Raw genomic sequence first — 20,784 nt, forward strand, 5'->3', positions numbered from 1 at the left:
AATATTAAAAATGGCACAAGGCAGGGCCGCCCACTATCACCCTTAATCTTCGCCATGGTCATGGAACCCCTGGCCCAATCGATTCATTCCTGAAGTCACAGGTATAACCATTGGGGACACGGAACATAAGATCGACCTCTATGCGGACAACATCATAATTGCCCATAATTGCCCTAACGAATGCTAAACAATCCCTAATTGGGTTACAACACATTCTTGACTAGTTCAGTGCTGTATCCATATACACAATAAATCATAGCAAATCGTTCATGCTTGCAATTGGTCTAGGCAAACATACTATACAACATATAACATATTTCAAAACAATCACCATTCTCTTGGTTACAAAACTCATCCTTATCCTAACTAGGAATTAGTTTGACATCACCCACTAAACTTATTTTACATTCCAACCTAGCAGACCTTGTAGAAAGACTTCAATGACTGTCCAAAGATTTACATCATCCCTTTCTCTCATGGGCTGGCAGAATTGCTTTGACCAAAATGTTTTTGCTTCCGCATATCTTATATGTATTCTGTACAATACCAGTGCCATTTCTTCCAGCACAAATAAGAACACTCCAAACCCTTCTTAACTCCTTTATCTGGCAACGGACGCATCACCTCTAGCTCATAAACATTTCCCAATGGACACAATAACAGCCTTTATGAGAGTTTGGACAGCTATCCCTCGGATGTTAAAAGGTTTGCCTCATACTATCCTGTCCTACATGCCAATCCAAGTTATTGCACTCTTGCTTCCAGACCTACAACTACAACCCTGGATTGATGCAGGTATCCACACAATAGGAAACCTCTTCACCTCATCGAATTTCAAAACTTTTGCGGACCTCCAAACCACATATCTCCAAAAACATTCTATGTCTACCTCAGGATCAGATTGATGCTCAATAGAGTACAATGGAAAACACAAGACAAACTTCTGCACTCCCTGCTGCAATTCTACAACCCAAGCAACAAACTACTAAAGGGCATCTCACATATTTATGGCCTTTTTTAACAATCGTCTAAGAAATCCATCCAGAACCAAATCTCACAATGGTCAATGCACCTATCCTCCACTAACAAACCAATGGTATAAAGCACCCTCATTACCATCACGTCTCTCCCACTGTATCACACACTGGAAATCTTTACAAAAACTTTTTCAACAATGGTATTATACACCTACCAGACTTTCAAAAATATACCCTGGTACCTCTCACTTATGCTGGAGAAAATGTGAACTCCCGGGAACTCTTTTCCACATATGGTGGGTATGCCCTGTTCTCTGAGACTTCTGGAATATAACTATAACTTTCCTCCAATCAGTCATCCCCTCAACAACTATGCTATCTGCGCTAGACCTTTTACTCAGCTTAGCAATTCCCACTTGGCCCAAATGCTTCCAAACCATAGCCACACACATCCTTATTGCTGTACACCTAACTTTAACAAGAAAATGGAAATGTACCCACCAAACATCAAAACAGTGATCGCAATCCTAAATGACCATTTTAAAATGGAGTACTACTTCTCTAACGTCAAACTCACAACTGAGACATTTTACACTGCCTGGGACATATGGCTCAATGACGCCAGAAGCACAAAGCCGGAATGACCCCTCAGAATCTGATGTCATATAGGACACTCTTCCTTTTTCTCCATTTCACCCGTCAACACTCTGCTGGTAACACACATATCTCAGCACCAAGTACTTAGAATTCCAGCATAATAGATCAAACCTACATGTGTGTTTTCCTGCTAGCTCTAACTTTCATTTGAACTAGGTTTAGATTTAACTATAGATTCTGCATTGTTATTTTATACTTTGTTATTCTGAAAAGTCATTGTCTATGTAAAATGATAACTTCTGTACCTATACCTTATTACCTATGTATACAGATAATCCAATACATACATACCATATTCCGTACATGTACCGTCACATTTGCTTTGCTAAAACTTTTACGTCTTTGTAAAATCCAAATAAAAATTTTAAGTTAAAAAAATGGAAAAAAAATAAAATAAACATTCCATAGTAAACTATTTGCTAAAATTCTTAGCCCAGCTCTTGCAGCTTACAGCTTTCAATGCTGCTATCTCCTGTTCCTGAGCTGCTTCCCTAAACTTCTAATCTTAATAAGATAAGGAGGTAACAGTGGACAGTGCAATCTGAAGCCAGTGTGTTAGAGAGGGAGTGGGGAGGAGGGATGAGCAAGGGACTGCCTTGCAATCCTAGGCTACCTGCTGTGTTTTTCTATTGATGCACAAAGTGTATGGGGACAGAAGTCCCTGCATGCAGGTGGCTCCATAGGACACTGCATGAGAAAGGAGCCACCCTGAAACAGAAAACCTGGGGAAGCAGTCATGGCACCAGCTTAAACTGTATCATAGGCAAGGTTAAAAAGATGAGGCTGCATACTCAGTAAGTGATTAAATCAGCTGCTGATGATGCCTAAAAAACTGTGGTTTTAATATAACTTTTCAGAATTGGCCCCAATAAACTACTATTAATAACATTCTTAGTATTACCTTTGCTTAACATTTTCATAAACATTGCCTTTTATGAAAAATACACTATATTGTCAAAAGCATTGGGATGCCTGCCTTTACATGCACATGAACTTTAATGGCATCCCAGTCTTAGTCCTTAGGGTTCAATGTTGAGTTGGCCCACCCTTTGCAGCTATAACAGCTTCAACTCTTCTGCTAAGGATGTCCACAGAAGCGCATTTGTGAGGTCAGGCACTGATGCTGGATGAAAAAGCATGGCAAGCAGACTCTACTCTAATTCATACCAAAAGTGTTCTACCAGGGTGAGATCGGGACTCTGTGTAGGCCAGTCAAGTTCCTCCACCCCAAACTCCCTCATTCATGCATTTATGGACCTTGCTTTGTGTACTGGTCCAAATCTGGTCCCAGCACACAGACTCACCGAAAAGCCCCGGGCCCCGTACTAACTATTGGAACCCGGAACTCTCGATTCTGGGTCACCTGATCGTGGTAGCCTCTGGCTACCAGAGTGATAAGTCACTGTGAAGCCCACCCCTGTGTTTCTCTCTCTCTGTGAATGAAAAGGAAAGATATCTTAAATGTATCTTTCTCTCTCGTCACTGAGAGAAAAAAGTGTGTGTAAAAATAAATTAATAAATAATAAAAAATAAAATAAAGAAAAATGGCTACATCAAGGTTTGATCTAGGTTAGTGCCAGGATTAGTGTTTGGGTCAAGTAAGGGTCAAAGGTCAAGGTCAGTATATATTTTTTTTAAATTACAACCAGTGTCAGTGGGGTTGATTTACTAAAACTGGAGAGTGCAAAATCTGGTGCAGCTCTGCACAGAAACCAATCAGCTTCCAGGTTTTATTGTCAAAACTTAATTGAACAAGCTGAAGTTAAGGTCGGTTCACACTGAGGCAGCATGACTTACAGCGCGACTGCCTCAGGCGACCCAGGACACGACTCAGCGGCGACTTGCAAAACGACTTCTGTATAGAAGTCAATGCAAGTCGTCCCCAAAGTCGTACAGGAACCTTTTTCTAAGTCGGAGCGACTTGCGTCACTCCGATTAGAACGGTTTGCCTGACAAGTCATCCCAGTGTGAAACGAGGCTCAGAAGCTGATCGAAGAGTGCAAAATCTGGTGCAGCTGTGCATGGTAGCCAGTGTTACACGTATGTGGTATCGCTGTGATCGTCAGGAGCAAAAGGATGTATTTTGGGTTGTTCTTTGGTGGTAGGGTATGGTAGTAACAAGAAATAGACATCTAAATTAAAAAAAATGGATGCACAAAGTAGTTGTGATGATATGTAAGGTTTTACTAATACATTTATAAGAAAGAACTGGAAAGGGGACTTAATGGTGCCACAGAAATACACAGAAAATTTAAATAAAAAATGTAATATTTTATTCATTCCAATATTAAAAGGACTAAAGAATGCTCACTCTCAATGGACAAAAACACATATAAAATTTTCATAACATAATAGAAAACAATATAATGCACATAAAGCTGTATAAAGCTATAAAGATGCCTGTTTGCTCAACATGTTTCGCTAATTGCTTCTTCAGGAGCTGTGAGGCATATATTGGCTACAAGGAAATACAAAAAAGATATCAACATATACAACAATTTGTTACAGATCATAATAAACATGTATATGACAAAAAAAATTAAATAATACACAGTAAAAAAACCAACAGGGCCTATAACACCCTTCTCAATGGTCTATGACTAAAAGGTCTCACAGAAGCATGTGCAGTTACAATAGAAATCACCTATTATGTGTATGATAAACACATTTATTAGAATCCTGTTGTTCAAATAGCAAGAGCAGAAAAGGGAGCATCAAATCCAACAAAGGAGCACCAGAAAGATTCCCAAAATAAATATAACAATACAGAAATGAGGGTTAATCCCTCCCACAAGGTTGCTGGAATAACTCCAAATGAATGCAGACAAATAGAGCAGGGAAAAGAAATGGGGGGAGAAGGGGGAAGAGGGGGGAGTAAGGAGGAGGAAAGAAAGAGGGAGGGGGAAGGGAGGGGAAGGGGGGAGGGGGAAGGGAGGGGAAGGGGAGAAAAAGAAAGGGGAAGATAGGATAAGGAAGAGGGCCTTGGATTACCTTAGGCCACCATCTAGGGAAATGCCCAAACAAGGGTTGTAGCACTATCATGTAGATATATGACAAAGGTATGTTCACAGCGTTAAGCCTCCAGGTAGAAAAAGAAAACATAATTCCAAACAATGCAGCCCAAGATTACTTAAGGCTCACAAGGGGAAAAAAAAATCTGGAAAAGAAGGTATATATAATATAAATGTAAAGGAGAGACTCCAAATTGCATTTAAACAAGTGGCCAGCAAGCAACTCTCCTCACATGAGAAAACAGCCTTGTTTAAATCCTATCCGCTGGCATATGACGTCACCGGCAGATCGCGGACGTGAAAAGGATCACTGCACATGCAGACTGTGACGTCAGATGCATGCGCACTGAGTTACAAGCCACCATCTTGGAAAGTCTGTCAAGGAAGACAAGCATCTACAAGAGAGGGCAGATGCCGCATCACTTAACCTGATGGATAGATTGAGGGGAGATGCACCAGTTAGCACCAACCCAATGCAGACAGATTGGGGCAAAACAAACATGATCTCCACCAACCTAGAGGCAGAGGACCACCAAAGGTGGGCACCCAGGGGACTAGGGAAGACCATAACTGCCCAAAGATGATGGCTCCATGGGACACTGCAAATTTGCAAAATTGTGCTTAGGCATTAAGATTTGTTTTACCCTTAGGCGCAAATGGGGTAAATATTATTTCTATGTGTTCCTATTGATCGGTGATATGATGTAAACTTAAGGGGTAAATGTCACCTTTAGCTGTAAATACAGTAAGTTGATGTTGTATGTGTGAGTTGAATCTCAACAGTACCTTTCATCTTGCATAGTTGCTCTAATTGCTCTCCAGTACTAAAAACAGGTAATCTGATTTCATTGCTCACTGCGACTTCTCACAAACTACCACAGACAGAACCCAACTAATTTCATATATGAAGGATGTTTAGCATTATCTACCCTTTCTTACCCTGGCTAACTGCCCCTGCCCCCCCCTTCATTCACTGGATTTTAGTTTTTTAAACATGGGAGCACAGCATCACTTGTGGGTGTTACCTAGAGCAGTCTGCATGTCAATGACAATAAATGAAGAGCATTATCAACTCCTTTGTGAAGACAAATAAGGATGCATTTAAAGTAAAACTGAAGGCAACATGTTTTCTTTAGTTTTTGATAGAGTGGAGTAAACACCTGTCAGTCTTTATTGCTGTCTGTGCCCCTGTTAGGGAGATTATCCCTCTCCATTTTTCCTGTTTACTATTAGCAATGCAAGTAAAAGAAAATTAAAAATGTTGGGTTATCCCCAGTTGTATCATAGTCACGTGATAGTTTACATTTTTGGGGGTTGTATTCGATATGTGCAAAGAGAGGTCACACAAATACAGTACGTATAAGTATAACATTTATTAGAAGGAATCACGCATACAGAAAAAAAAAGATAAAGAAAATATCACATGAATACTTAAATGAAGATGTAGTTTCTGCCATGCCCCCCCCCCCCCCCATTAAATGGCATAATGCTGTGGATCAGGACCAGACACATGCCAGATGGAAGTTTTGAGTGGGACCAGTTTTGGTTGTGGTAATATAGATCTTGAATGTAAGGAAATGGTCACCCCTCCCTCAGAGCAGTATCACCTTCTGAGGAAAATGGCACAGAGTGGGCTGGCTTGTCCATATAGTCAGCTTACAATTAAATTCCTATAACATGAGTCATCCAAAGTAATCAGGAAAATCAGGATATTAGAGGCTTTCTTTTGTACTGTAGGGCCCATTAACCAAGTTTAGAATTCATTATTAGATGTTGTAATCCATAGAAAATATGCAATTTTGCTATCACCCCCAGAAAAGTAATAGAGGAGAACATTTCTAGTAGATTCTTATAATTTATAGGGATTTCCTTTCACTTCCTGTTTTGGCTATGGGGCAGGAAGTGAAGAGCAAGCTCCCCAATGGGACATATATGCCAAAAATAAACCAACAGGGGTTATAACCTTCCCTCACTCTATCCAAAATTGTAAAAAGAATTGACCATAGTTCTACTTTAAAGCAAAATTTCAGTCAGATATAAAAAATAACTGTTAATGCAGATGTGTATTTAGTAAATCATTAACTGTATTTGATATATTTTACATATAATATACAGTCATGGCCAAAAATATTGGCACCCCTGCATTTCTGTCACATAACACACCACTTTGCACAGAAAATTGTTGCAATTACAAATGGTTAGGCATTTTCATGTTTATTTCTTTTGTTTGTATTGGTATGACACAAAAAAGTGAAAAAACAAAAAAGCCAAATCTGACATATTCCACGCAAATCTCCAGAAATGGAATGGACAAATTTACTGGAACCTTCTCAAAATTGTAAGAAATAATTGCATTCGAAGTTTGTGATGCTCCTGTAATTTGTTTTAAACTCACCTGTATCAATTAACAGGTGCTGACAATATAGAAATCAACCAGATAAAATGGTGAAACATTTTCTCAAACTTTCTGTTGTGTGTCTCTGTGTGTCCCATGGTGCATGGAGAAGAGAAAGAGCAGCAAAGAATTGTCTGAGGATTTGAGAACAAAAATTGTGTAAAGCATGGACCTCAAGTCCATCTCCAGAGATCTTAATGTTCCTGTGTCCACAGTGTGCAACATTGTCAAGAAGTTTACAGCCCATGGCACTGTAGCTAATCTCCATGGACGTGGACGAAAAAGAAAAATTGATCAAAGATTGCAATGAAGGATTGTTTTGAATGGTGAATAAAGAAGGCACAGGGTACTACTCTTTCAGCTCTCACTATATGTCGCCATATAAATGAAAAGGGATGACCCAGGAGGACCCCACTGCTGACTCATAAACATAAAGAAGTCAGATTGGAGTTTGACAAAACTTACCTGAGGAAGCCAAAATCCCTCTGGGAGAATGTACTGTATATAGATGAATTGAAATTACAACTTTTTGGTAAAGACCATTATTCTACTATTTTCAGAAAAATAAACAAGGTCTCTAAATAAAAGAATACAGTCCCTACAGTCAAATATGGTGGAGGTTTACTGATGTTTTGGGGTTGCTTTGCTGCTTCAGGCACTGGATGTCTTGACCGTGTGCATAGTATTATGAAATCTGAAGACTACCAAAGAATTCTGGGGTGCAATTTAGGTCACGGGTCTTACAGCAGGAAAGCACCCAGAAATGGTTTAGGACAAAGCACTGGTGTCAGAAACCATGAAATCAGGCCGAGACAGAAGTACTGTTAAATAGTTACATAGTAGGTGAGGTTGAAAAAAGACACAAGTCTAAAAACGATTCCACCATTACATTCAGAAAGAAATGGATTGCTTGGTTCTCCCATCCCAGAGCATCCAATCACTTAAAAGAGTGTAATATATAATCTATTGACAAGTACACTGAAGTCATATATATACATACCTCAGATGTAGTATATCATCCTTAGCCCACTTTATTAATCTATGTAGCAAGTTTTGTTCAGTTAATTTAATTATATATTTTTTTATGTTTTCTTTACAATATTCTGTATTCAACTAATTAACGCAATTGGTGGCCTATCCATGCCTACAGTTTGAACCCAATAGGGGTAGGCTGGTACAGACTATCAATTACTGTATCTCTATAAGAATAATCTTAGGAACTAATGCATCAAAGTTGGTTACAATAACTATCATGACAATGTCAATCTATATTGTTAAGAAAATTCCTTCAATAAAAATCTATTGTTAAAAAAAAAAGAAAAAAGACACAAGTCCATCAAGTCCAACCTATGTGTGTGATTATATGTCAGTATTACATTGTATATCCCTATATGTTGCGGTCGTTCAGGTGCTTATCTAATAGTTTCTTGAAACTATCAATGCCCCCTGCCGAGACCACCGCCTGTGGAAAGGAATTCCACATCCTTTCCGCTCTTACAGTAAAGAACCCTCTACATAGTTTAAGGTTAAACATCTTTTCTTCTAATTTTAATGAGTGGCCACAAGTCTTGTTAAACTCCCTTCTGCAAAAAAGTTTTTTCTCTATTGTGGGGTCACCAGTATGGTATTTGTATATTGAAATCATATCCCCTCTCAAGCGTCTCTTTTCCAGAGAGAATACGTTCAGTGCTTGCAACCTTTCCTCATAACTAATATCCTCCAGACCCTTTATTAGCTTTGTTGCCCTTCTTTTTACTCGCTCCATTTCCAGTACATCCTTCCTTAGGACTGGTGCCCAGAACTGGACAGCATACTCTAGGTGCGGCCGGACCAGAGTCTTGTAGAGCGGGAGAATTATCATTTTATCTCTGGAGTCGATCCCCTTTTGAATGCATGCCAATATTCTGTTTACTTTGTTAGCAGCAGCTTGGCATTGCATGCCATTGCTGAGCCTATCATCTACTAGGACCCCCAGGTACTTTTTCATCCTAGATTCCCCCAGAGGTTCTCCTCCAGTGTATAGATTGCATTCATATTTTTACCACCCAAATGCATTTTTTTACATTTTTCTACATTGAACCTCATTTGCCATGTAGTTGCCCACCCCATTAATTTGTTCAGATCTTTTTGCAAGGTTTCCACATCCCGCGGAGAAGGTATTGCCCTGCTTAGCTTAGTATCATCCGCAAATACAGAGATTGAACTGTTTACCCCATCTTCCAGGTTGTTTATGAACGCAAATCACACTTGTTTAATAATAAAAGTAAAAAGAACAAACATAGTTAAAACATAGCCAAAGTCCAGTAACCGGAACGGATAGTCAGCCAAGCCAGAAGTCAGAGATCAATGTAGTGGAACAGCAAGCAGGATCTGGAGCCAGAAGGGATGTAAGCAAAGCAAGTCTTGAACAGGATCACACGAATTTCTGTGATGTTGACCAAGTTGGAGGCAGAGAACCTCTGGACTGGACGGCTTAAGTAGGCAGGACTGACGAGTAGGATATCATCAACAGCTGAGTAACTGTGGAGAGATAGGAGCTGGTAATTAGCCGACAGCTGAATGGCCATCTCAGAGAAGGAAGGGCTGAGCCAGCCCTGACAGATGAAGAGTACTAAACTGGCCAGCAATGAGTACAGATATAAATCCCATAGGGCACCTGTGGATAGATTTTAAAACAGCAGCTGGGAAAAGAAACCCTTCCAAACTGAGAGATTTGGAGCAGTTGGCATAAGAAGAGTGGTCCAAAACTCCAGTAGAGAGGTGTAAGAAACTGATTGGTTATAGGAAGCGGCTGATTTCAGTTATTTTTTCCAAGGGGTGTTTTACCAGATATTAAATTGAGGGTGCCAATAATTTTTGAAGTTTTGCGTGAAATGTGTCGGATTTGACTTTTTGCTTCTCCACTTTTTTGTGTCATACCAATACAAACAAAATAAATAAATATGAGAATGCCTGAAATGTAAAATTGTATACTTACCTGACGGTAATTATCCTTTCCTGGTACATAAGCATGACAGCATACACATATGGGTATAGGCTCCGCCCCTTGCCCAATCAGCACTGGTTACACTATATTTAAATAAGTCGCCTCCCCAATGCGGTATTCTCATAACTATACTCAAATGTGAAGCCCACAAGGGAGGGACCTGTATGCTGTCATGCTGATGTATCAGGAAAATGAAAAATTGTATGCTTACCTGATGGTAATTTTCCTTTCCTGACACAAGCATGACAGCATACATGTATGGGATATAGCATGCCCACAAATCACAAGGGAGGGTATGCTGTAATAATATTTTATCTATTATCCATTTCGGTCAGTACAACACGACCAAATTCTACAGTCGTTGGGGCTGCCAAATCTACTTTATAATGGCTCAGGAATGTGCCATATGTTGACCACATTGCAGCTCTGCAAATTACTTCTGGGGATACACCCCTGCCCATGACACCGCCAGGCCTCTTGTCGAGTGTGGAGGTTCTAGGCTTCCTGCCAGATAAGCTCTCTTGATGGTTTTAACCAGCCACATTGCCAGTGTCCTTTTGGACACTGCTAACCCTTTTCCTAATCCGACTGGGATGACAAACAGGTTTTCTACTTTTCTGAACTGGGGTGTTCTCTATATGTAAGTTTCGAGGATAGACCTGACATCTAATTCATGCCTTTGACTGATTGCATCCTTCTGCATTGTTGGGAGGACAATGTCCTGTTCTCTATGAAATGATTTGTTTACCTTTGGTCGGTGCTATGGCAACGTTCCCTGTCTGGTAGGAGACAACAGTAAAAGGGTTTGTATCCTAGGGCTTGAATGTCTGATATTCTTCTCCCTGATGTGAAGGCAGTGAGAAAAACGTCTTTCATATTCCATATTCCATAACAAGGTTGCTTGGCCTCCTGCAAAAGAGGGTTGGGACAACATCTCTAGCACCATCTGTAAGTCCCATGGAGGGACAAATGCCCTTGTCTGTGGTCGTACTCTGTCGCAGGCTTTCAGGAACTGCCGTACTAACTGTTGGATAGCCTATCTTACTCCTGTTAATGCTGAGAGTGCCGAGATCTGTACTCATAGTGTATATGTCAAGGCCTGCTTGTAGGAATTCCAAAATCTGTGCTTCCCGTGGTGCTAAGGGAAGCGAAGGCAGCAAACTTCTCCCATACCTTTAAATAGGTTTTATTAATTGTTGCTGCTCTTGCCTTGAATAAGGTCTCGATGACTGAGACTGAACACCCCTCTTCTCCTAGCCTTCGTCTCTCAATCTCCAAGCTGCCAGATAGTATGGGTTCTCATTACTACTGCTGACAACATAGTTAGAGTGTGTCTTACCTCTGTGGGAGTATTCAGTCAGGCACGGCACAAATAGGCACAATCTGTTAGACAAGGACACTTTCAATATTTGATCCTACACATTTTCACTCTCTCCTATCTCCAGCAACCCTGGGTCCCCGCTTACCTGGCATCCACTGCCTGTCCCTCCTCCTGTTTGCGCACTGGCTTAATCTTCCTCCCCCTCCTATAAGGGGGGGGAGAGGACCTTCCCTCTCCCCAGGTGTCCCATGATTGCTGCTCCAGCAGTCGTCCGCTCCTCCGCCGACCGGAAGGCTTTCCTGACGCCATTTTAGAGAGGCAGAGCATAGAATGGCCACTGGAAGTCCAGCAGCACCATCTTGGGAGTGGGCAATGCCCTGGACGCAGTTTTCCCACTCCCTGCTTTGAAGCTTGATGCTCCAGAGGGAAACCATGGATTTTTGCAGCCTAAAGGGGAGGGTGCTATACAGCCCTGAAAGCCGTGCCAGGAAGGTAGAAAGACCCATGTCACTCCAGGAGTATGTGTCCTACCCATCTCCAGAGACCGGTATCCCGCCCCCCCGGTACCTGGACCGGGGGGTCACCCTCGTATCAGAGTTTTACAACCGAACAGAGGGGCTTCGCCACAGGAAAGAGGCTGAACCTGCATGGCTGGCCAGATGAATCCGGCAAGGTGAGGGCAAGAATAAAAATCTTTATTCCATAGTTGTAACCTTCTGAGCATTTGAGGAACAAAAAAAGAATGCCGCCTTGGGGAGGTGACTTATTTAAGTATAGTGTAACCAGTCCTGATTGGGTGAGAGGCGAAGCCTATACCCATATGTGTATGCTGTCATGCTTGTGTCAGGAAACATTTGTAATTGCAACGATTTTCTGGGCTAAGTGGTGCTGACAGAAATCCAGGGGTGCCAATATTTTTGCCCATGACTGTCTATTTTTTGTACATTTCTGTTGGTCTAACACATGTTTACAGGAGGGAAGAGCATATAAATAACCCAATAATGTACTTCTGCTCTTTAATTATCCAAAAAAAAGTCTGGTGTACATCCTAGACCAAGCTGTACTGTTAAACTACAGGTTTGGGACCTGTTTTATACTATCAGGCAAGGGTATGTGCATCACAAGATAGGCTGAACAGAATTATAAATCTCTTGTCAAGTAAAATATTTCTCAGATACTTTTTAACTGTGTATCTATTTGCCTGCGTGGATTTCAGCATTAAAAGAAAACTATAATGGTTTTGGAACAGTTGTATTTAACATTTTCATATATCTAAATAGGCATTATTAATATTTAGTTTAAGTTAAAAGTGAAGTTTTATATTTGATTTTACCTATATACATTTTATGAATGTTTAACATTGTTATAATACAGTTTTGATAGGTTTCTTACTGACAAGAGGAAATAAACATATAGAGTGTGCTAACATAATGAATAGCCAACCAATTTACTTCCTAAGCTTCTCACTGTCAATTATAATAGTAGTGTTGCTTGCCAAAAGTATGTTTGCTGCTGTCTGAACAATTTAGTGTCATACCATCCTCAGAACAGGTGTATGGCTAAACACTAAGTATTATAATAGCTATCACCACCAGAATTGAAGACCCTTTAAGGTAAAAATTCACACCCAATTTGCAGGTGGGTGAATTCAAGCTTGTCACGATCCAGTAACTCCAAAGTACTCCAACTCATTTTAATGGAAGGCTAAGTACAGTGTATGTATGAAAGTTGATTATGCGCTAAATTTTTTTTTTTTCAATATTTATTTTACAGAGAAAAAGGGGTAGTTACAACATAATCAAGAAAAAGTAGGCATTATAATATATATATATATATATATATATATATATATATATATATATATATATATATATATATATATATATATATATATATAGAAAGTAGAGAGAGGGGTAAGATATTAGCCCCTTAACCAGGGGAGGGAGAGAACAGATAATTATTTTTTTTCAATTATGCACCCAATTTTTAAGCATCCAAATCTTTATAAATCTTGAAAGATCCAATTAAGGTTAGCTAATCTCCAGCCAATCATCTAGAGACCAGAAACATACAAAGTCATTTTACTTACAGTGTGGTGATTTGTATGTTTTTCTGATGATAATGTAGAAACACCATGGAACATATTTCAGAAAGACTTTTGGAATAGCCAAATATTGATTTTCATAAGGATTATAATAACTTTTTTCTTTCTTTTAGGTGTTCCTCAGCTGATTTGAACCAACCCCTGGACAATTCTAGAAATATGCAACTGCATTCAAAAGATACACAGTCTTATTTTAATAAAATGACTCAAAAGGACTGTGTCAGCTTTTCGACATCTAGGGCCAGCTCCATACCAATCATACCTTCGGTGGGGCTAGAAGATGCCTGCATACAAATGCAGAATGCTACTGAAGTGCCGGGCATCAAACTGTGCAAAAACTCCTATTCCACTGAACTTGTGAAGGTGAACATTGTACCTAGCAACTGTCTTATAGCAGAACAAAAGGAGGTAAAAATTTTGCTTGAAACTGTACAAGAGCAGATACGAATTCTGACCGATGCCAGAAGAAGATCTGAGGACTTGGAATTGTCCAACATAGAGACCGAGGAAAGTGCCAGTGAAAACACAGCATTCCTCCCCTTGAGCCCAAAAGCAAAAACTGAACAGGAGGCACAGTTTGTCTTAAGAAATGAAATGCATAGGGACTCAACACTCCATGTGTGATTTTGGCAATGGACCTTTCTGTCTGATGCTTAGCCTAAAAGAATAAAAGGAAAACAAAAAGAGATGAGAGGATATAAATTATTTATATGCATTAATTTAAGAGCATCTACATAGAAGAAACCAAATAGTCTATCGCCCTCATATCATAGTGTTTTCTAAACAAAATATTTTTTTAAAGGAAAGAAAAGTTCAAGGAGAGGCAAAGCATACACTGGGCACACTGATGTGTTAAATTATATATTATGTTGATTTCTTACCCCTACTGAATGCTGGTGGTTATATGGATGCACTGATGTGAAATGCTTCAACCTTACAGGTGCAAAGAGGTTTAAGCAACCACAGGGGGTACTATGATCTTTTCACTCAAAGGGCCAAAAGCATCAACATTCAGAAACCATAATTGTATTTTGTTATATGATTTTATTGACAATGAAGTAAAATGCCACAAATATCCAAATGAAACAATTACAACAATCATGTGCGTTCAGTGTTCATGTTGTGTTATTTTCTGTGTTTGGTAATGTGTGTTACTTAACATTCACATGTGCCAAAGTGTACGTTTGCCTATTTAACAAAACAGATGAGTAACCTTGACCAGAATCTTCAGACATTTTAAGAGAAAGGCATACTCTCCTCACTTTGGATATTTCAAGGAAAAAAGTTATGTGTCTTAATACTCTATTAAAGCTGTGCTCCAGGCAGAAGAAAGCACAATTTAGTTGACCTATTTATTGATTGAAGAAATATTCTTTGTAGTTCTAACTACAACTAATATACTGTAGGTACCTGAATATATCCTGTTTACACTTCTCACACCAGCAGAGAAGCAGGAATCTGAATTCAGACTGAAAGAGAAAAGGCCAGCACTGATAACCGAACAGGAATTATTACTTTGCATTACTTTACACTGTGAACATGCTTACAGACTGGGACAGTAAAAATATGAGAAGGGTCTTAGATAGGGTCGCCACCTTATCCCTTTAAACCCAAACACATTTAAAGAGGTTCTGAGGCGAATTTAATGCAGATAAGATACCAAGTGAGTTTAATTACCACCTCAATTAGCCACAGAGCCTGTGTAATTAATATTTGTTTGTTTTAAAGGGATGAGGTGGCAACCCTAGTTTTAGACCAGGCCATATTTCCTAAAGTGATTATAAAGGATATATATATATATATATATATATATATATATATATATATATACGGAAAGTATTCAGACCCCCTTACATTTTTTCACTGTTTGTTATATTGCAGCCATTTGCTATAATCATTTAAGCTCATTTGTGTCCTCAATTTTGTACACACAGCACCCCATCACTCCATATTGACAGAAAAACACAGAATTGTTGACATTTTTGCAGATTTCTTAAAAAAGAAAAACTGAAATATCATATGGTCCTAAGTATTCAGACCCTTTGCTTAGTACTTAGTAGAAGCACCCTTTTGATCTAATACAGCCATGAGTCTTTTTGGAAAAGATGCAACAAGTGTTTCACACCTGGATTTGGGGATCCTCTGCTATTCCTCCTTACAGATCCTCTCCAGTTCTGTCAGGTTGGATGGTAAACGTTGGTGGACAGCCATTTTTAGGTCTCTCCAGAGATGCTCAACTGGGTTTAAGTCAGGGCTCTGGCCATTCAAGAACAGTCACGGAGTTGTTGTGAAGCCACTCCTTCATTATTTTAGCTGTGTGCTTAGGGTCATTGTCTTGTTGGAAGGTAAACCTTCGGCCCAGTCTGAGGTCCTGAGCACTCTGGAGAAGGTTTTCATCCAGGATATCCCTGTACTTGGCTGCATTCATCTTTCCCTCAATTGCAACCAGTCGTCCTGTCCCTGCAGCTGAAAAACACCCCCACAGCATGATGCTGCCACCACCATGCTTCATTATTGGGACTGTATTGGACAGGTGATGAGCAGTGCCTAGTTTTCTCCACACATACAGCTTAGAATTAAGGCCAAAAAGTTCTATCTTGGTCTCATCAGACCAGACAATCTTATTTCTCACCATTTTGGAGTCCTTCAGGTTTTTTTTAGCAAACTCCATGCAGGCTTTTATGTGTCTTGCACTGAGGAGAGGCTTCCGTCAGGCCACTCTGCCATTGTCATTGACTTTCTACAACTTTCTCCCATCTCCCGACTGCATCTGGAGCTCAACCACAGTGATCTTTGGGTTCTTCTTTACCTCTCTCACCAAGTCTCTTCTCCCCGATAGCTCAGTTTGGCCGGACGGCCAGCTCTAGGAAGGGTTCTGGTCACCCCAAACATCTTCCATTTAAGGATTATGCTATTAGGAACCTTACGTGCAGCAGAAATTTTTTTGTAACCTTGGCCAGATCTGTGCCTTGCCACAATTCTGTCTCTGAGCTCTTCAGGCAGTTCCTTTGACCTCATGATTCTCATTTGCTCTGACATCCACTGTGAGCTGTAAGGTCTTATATATACATGTGTGTGGCTTTCCTAATTAAGTCCAATCAATATAATCAAACACAGCTGGACTCAAATGAAGGTGTAGAACCATCTCAAGGATGACCAGAAGAAATGGACAGCACCTGAGTTAAATATATGAGTGTCACAGCAAAGGGTCTGAATACTTAGGACCATGTGATATTTCAGTTTTTCTTTTTTAATAAATCTGCAAAAATGTCAACAATTCTGTGTTTTTCTGTCAATATGGTGTGCTGTGTGTACATTAATTAGGAAAAAAAAATGAACCTAAATGATTTTAGCAAATGGCTGCAATATAACAAAGAGTGAAAAATGTAAGGGGGTCTGAATACTTTCCGTCCCCACTTTATATATATATATATATATATATATATATATATTGTTTTGATATGAAATAAAAAAAGACATTATACTTACCTGCTGGGTCCCTAACCTCCTCTTCTGGAGTCCCCTGTGAGCGCTGTCCGCTCCTCCTTCTGGGTGCCCCCATAGCAAGCCGTCCATATACAAACCAGCACCACAGACAGGTAAGTGTTTAGGGATTGGGGGGGGGGGGTTAATAGGGGGTAGTGAGGAGTTTTTAGAATGCATTAAGGTAGAAAAAAATAGCTTTAATATAACACAAGGGCTACTACTTCTTGAAACTTTTGGTACATTTACAAACACAGTTATTCAAAGTAAAAGTAGGGTTGCTTCTTGATTAACACATTTTATCACAACTTTAAAGCTGGCCATAAATGTCTCCCTGCCTCTAAATAGCTTTTATGCTACTTGAATCCATTATAATCTTCTCCCTGATTGGGCTGGTGGTTAAAGGAGGCCAGTGTAATAAATGTTATATTAATTTGTCTTCACAACATAAAAAATGAATAGTAATTTGCTGCATACATTGATTTTGCAATATGTTGGATGGTTCTTCATGATGTAATGATCATGTCTTATACTCAGAGATGTTACTGTACCACTACATGCCCAGATTGTAGCAAGCAATGCTGAAAATGATAGGATGATTTGCCTTTATTGATTCATGCTTGTCCAGTCTCAAAGACTTCATTGCCCGAGTCGGTCTTTGCACAGTCTCTCCATGCAGTCTCCTTTATCATTTAAGCAAACAAAACACCCACTTGGCTTTACAGGCTCCTGCCTTGAGAGACCCCATCTTATAGAAACCAGGCACTGTGCCTCTCTTACAGCTTCTTTGGCTGTCTTATTCATAGCTTAGTGCCGCATGGGCCAATGTCCAAAACTCTCGATGGGAATCCACCTGACTTTTACGCTGAGACCTTCTGTCTACCAGGTGGAACCTCAAACCACTGTCAGGTCCTAGATTATAAGGGGTGTGAAAACCTGCCCACACACCCTGCTGGTCTCCGAAAAGACCTGGACACTGGGTTAAAGATTCCATCATAAGACTCTTTGAAGCCTTTGAATGCTGGATCCCAGTCTGGGAACTAAAAAAATCACAGAGAAGGAAGCCTGCAAAAGAACTATTATAACATTGTTCCTACTCTCCTACACCCAATGTAATAAAATCCCCTTATGCTTGCTTTCATTGGACACTGAAAAGGTGTTTGACCATCTCGACTGGCAGTTTCTTTTATGATTATCTACACCAAATTGGACTACCGCCCGAATTAATTTCCAAAATCACTGTATTCCCTCCCTATCGCCAAAATCCACCAGGGTAAATGGTCTGCTCTCCGACCCTGTACTGATGGGACATGACAGGGTTGCCCCCTTTCCCCTCTACTTTATATGCTCACCATGGAACACTTGGCATCAGACTTGTGGTCTAACGACACAGTACTTAGCATTAAAATATGAGGATGGCAACATAAATTGGGACTTGATGATTTACTTCTCTATGTAACAAACTGTCGGGTTGCTTTCTCTTCGATCTTAAGGGAGTTTTTAGGTTTTTTCTGAGAATGTCTACAGAATATATTCTCTTCAGTTGGTCCCGATCCTCGATCAAATCTTTTGATATTCAAATACCAACACACCTGAACAGATTATACAGCTTAAATTATTTTACTTTATTAGTATCTACAAAACTTAGGCTTCGGGGTTGGTCATGTTTGAGGCACATGTTTTGAGTCCCTATGGTTTGGCAGGGTGGCCCTGTTTAAGACTGCCTGCCCTTGTTTCTTATACATTATTCAAACGGTGCCAATCATTGTCCCCTGCAGTTTTTTGCTTGGTCAGATTAGCCTTACTTCAATATCTCTGGTCCTGAACACAGGCCCATATTTGACACCACATACTGGTATGACATAGAACAGATGGAGGGACAAACTTGCCATATTTGGAATGGTACTACTACACAGCTGTATTATGTAAGGTACTGAATTGGTTTCAACTCAATCAGGCCAAACTTTGGGTAGGCATTGAATGACACACTTCTCCACTCCCCTTAACATCCCTGCCAAGGATTAGACCAGCCTTCCGCCAACCTCAGCAATCGCTTTCCCCTCTAGTAGCAGCCACACTACACATATAGGATGCTGGATTAAAATCCAGCAACATATCCTTGTACATCGACCCACTTATTCCTCTCCTGGGAAACCCAGAGTTCTAATGATAAATCAGTGGACAAATCCCAATTCAAGGGACATACATAGGGGTGGACCCACTTCATATACCGCTTTTGTTCTTGTATACGCATTTGACGATTTTTTAACATGTGAGTTTTAACCTTCATTCCTTTAAGAAAAAGTTTATACGATATCACGCTATGCGAGTTTTTCCTCTATTTTCGCATGGTATGTGAACATCGTTTTATGGCCCCCCACTGGAGCATTACTTTAATAGTGTTGTTCATGATCGTTGGTACCAAGCTGCCGTCCTGATCTAGGATCCTTTGTGGCTGTTCCAGGAGATGCACCCTTCCAGCCAGCTGGTTTAAAAGCCTTTGCGACTTGGGCGGTATAAGCCTTCCCAAGTCGCCATCATCTAGTAAGCCTCCTGAGAACTTTGGTGGTGGCTCGTTTACTATCCTAGTCTTGAAGCGTTCATGTTATGAATACTGGTCTTGGGGTTTGAGGATTTTCTTTAACTTAATATTTATCAGTTTTCCAACATATGCCTGGACTGCTGCCTGTTTTAAGGAAATATTAATATATTTTTTGATGTGTATATTGGCATTTTAAATTCACATTGGTTATCCTTTTCCTACTTATAAATTTGTATCACTAACATGCACATATATACTGTAATATGTACTTTGCACAGGGTTTAACTTTATTATTTCTATGTATGCCCCTTGAATTGGGATTTGTCCACTGATTTATCATTATTTTTGTTTATATCCCTAGATATTGGGATTCTAACTTTGGTTTTATTATCTTTAGAGTTTATGTTTATTTAGGTGTATAGCGCTACACTTTTTTTTTTCTTTCAAAATATTTTATTGATTTTCCAATAATATAAAACAATATAAGATAAAGTAAAGCAAAACATTTCATTACAATCCCTGTGGTGGGTACACGAAAAGCCAAAAACATAAAGTATGTATCAGGCACTTCCAATTATGTATTAACTGCCCGGCCTGAGGACAAAAATGGGAGGGGACAAGGAGAGGTTCCGCCAGCACCCCAAAAGGGATCATGCTGTGCCCAGCCGAATCTCAATGAGCCTCCAGTTTCAAATCTTCGCCAGACAGGCCTGGGATCTAGGATAAACATAAAGGCTGCTATGACCTGATTTGCTAGCCCAAAAGGGTGGGACCTCCCAATGTAGAACTAATTGCAGTGAAGTCGAGGGAACTCTCCGTGTCCCTTAGAGGGTTCAGCAGAAGGGGGGAGTAAAGAGGGGAGAGGAGAGGAAAAGAGAGGGGGTGGAGAAGAGAAGGAAAGAGTAGAGAACCTATCAATGGGAGAGGACCATGCGTCCCCTGGTGAACCGAAGAACTTTACGGTTGAACTCCTGGTATAAGGGAAATGCCCATATACTGGGCCCAAGGATCCCAGGTAGCTTCAGATTGCGTTTTGGTGTTGTGGAGAATGCTGGAGAGTTTCTCTTGGGACATAATTCAAGATATTTTACATGTAGCAGCCTTGAAGGAAACCTTGGGTTGTTTCCAAGCTTTGAAAATGGTGAGCTTGGCACCAAGGAGAATGAAATGTATTAATTTGCGTGTCTGTTTAGGTGTTTTGGGTAAATTTGCATTAAGGAGGGCTATGGCTGGGGTTTTCGGGATCTGAGCTTTTTTTTTTTTTTTTGGCAGGATCAGCAGCTATTTTCAGTATTTATTTTTTTTATT

At 40.0% G+C, this 20,784-nt stretch overlaps 1 protein-coding gene across 2 annotated transcripts in view; it reads left to right on the forward strand.

Moving 5' to 3' along the window:
* NRG3 (neuregulin 3) overlaps positions 1–20,784 on the forward strand; it is a 1,498,269-nt gene that overhangs the window by 1,359,765 nt on the left and 117,720 nt on the right. Inside the window, exon 9 of one of the 2 annotated variants that reach the window (XM_073596885.1) lies at positions 13,565–14,681. The exons of the other annotated variant lie outside the window; for it this stretch is intronic. Coding sequence (XP_073452986.1) covers positions 13,565–14,075 — 511 coding nt within the window. The 3' untranslated portion in view covers positions 14,076–14,681. Of the gene's footprint in view, positions 1–13,564; positions 14,682–20,784 lie in introns of those variants that run through there. 2 annotated transcript variants of the gene reach the window in all.

Source organism: Aquarana catesbeiana, linkage group LG08 (genome assembly GCF_042186555.1).
Source record: "Aquarana catesbeiana isolate 2022-GZ linkage group LG08, ASM4218655v1, whole genome shotgun sequence".
Taxonomy (NCBI): Eukaryota; Metazoa; Chordata; class Amphibia; order Anura; family Ranidae; genus Aquarana; species Aquarana catesbeiana.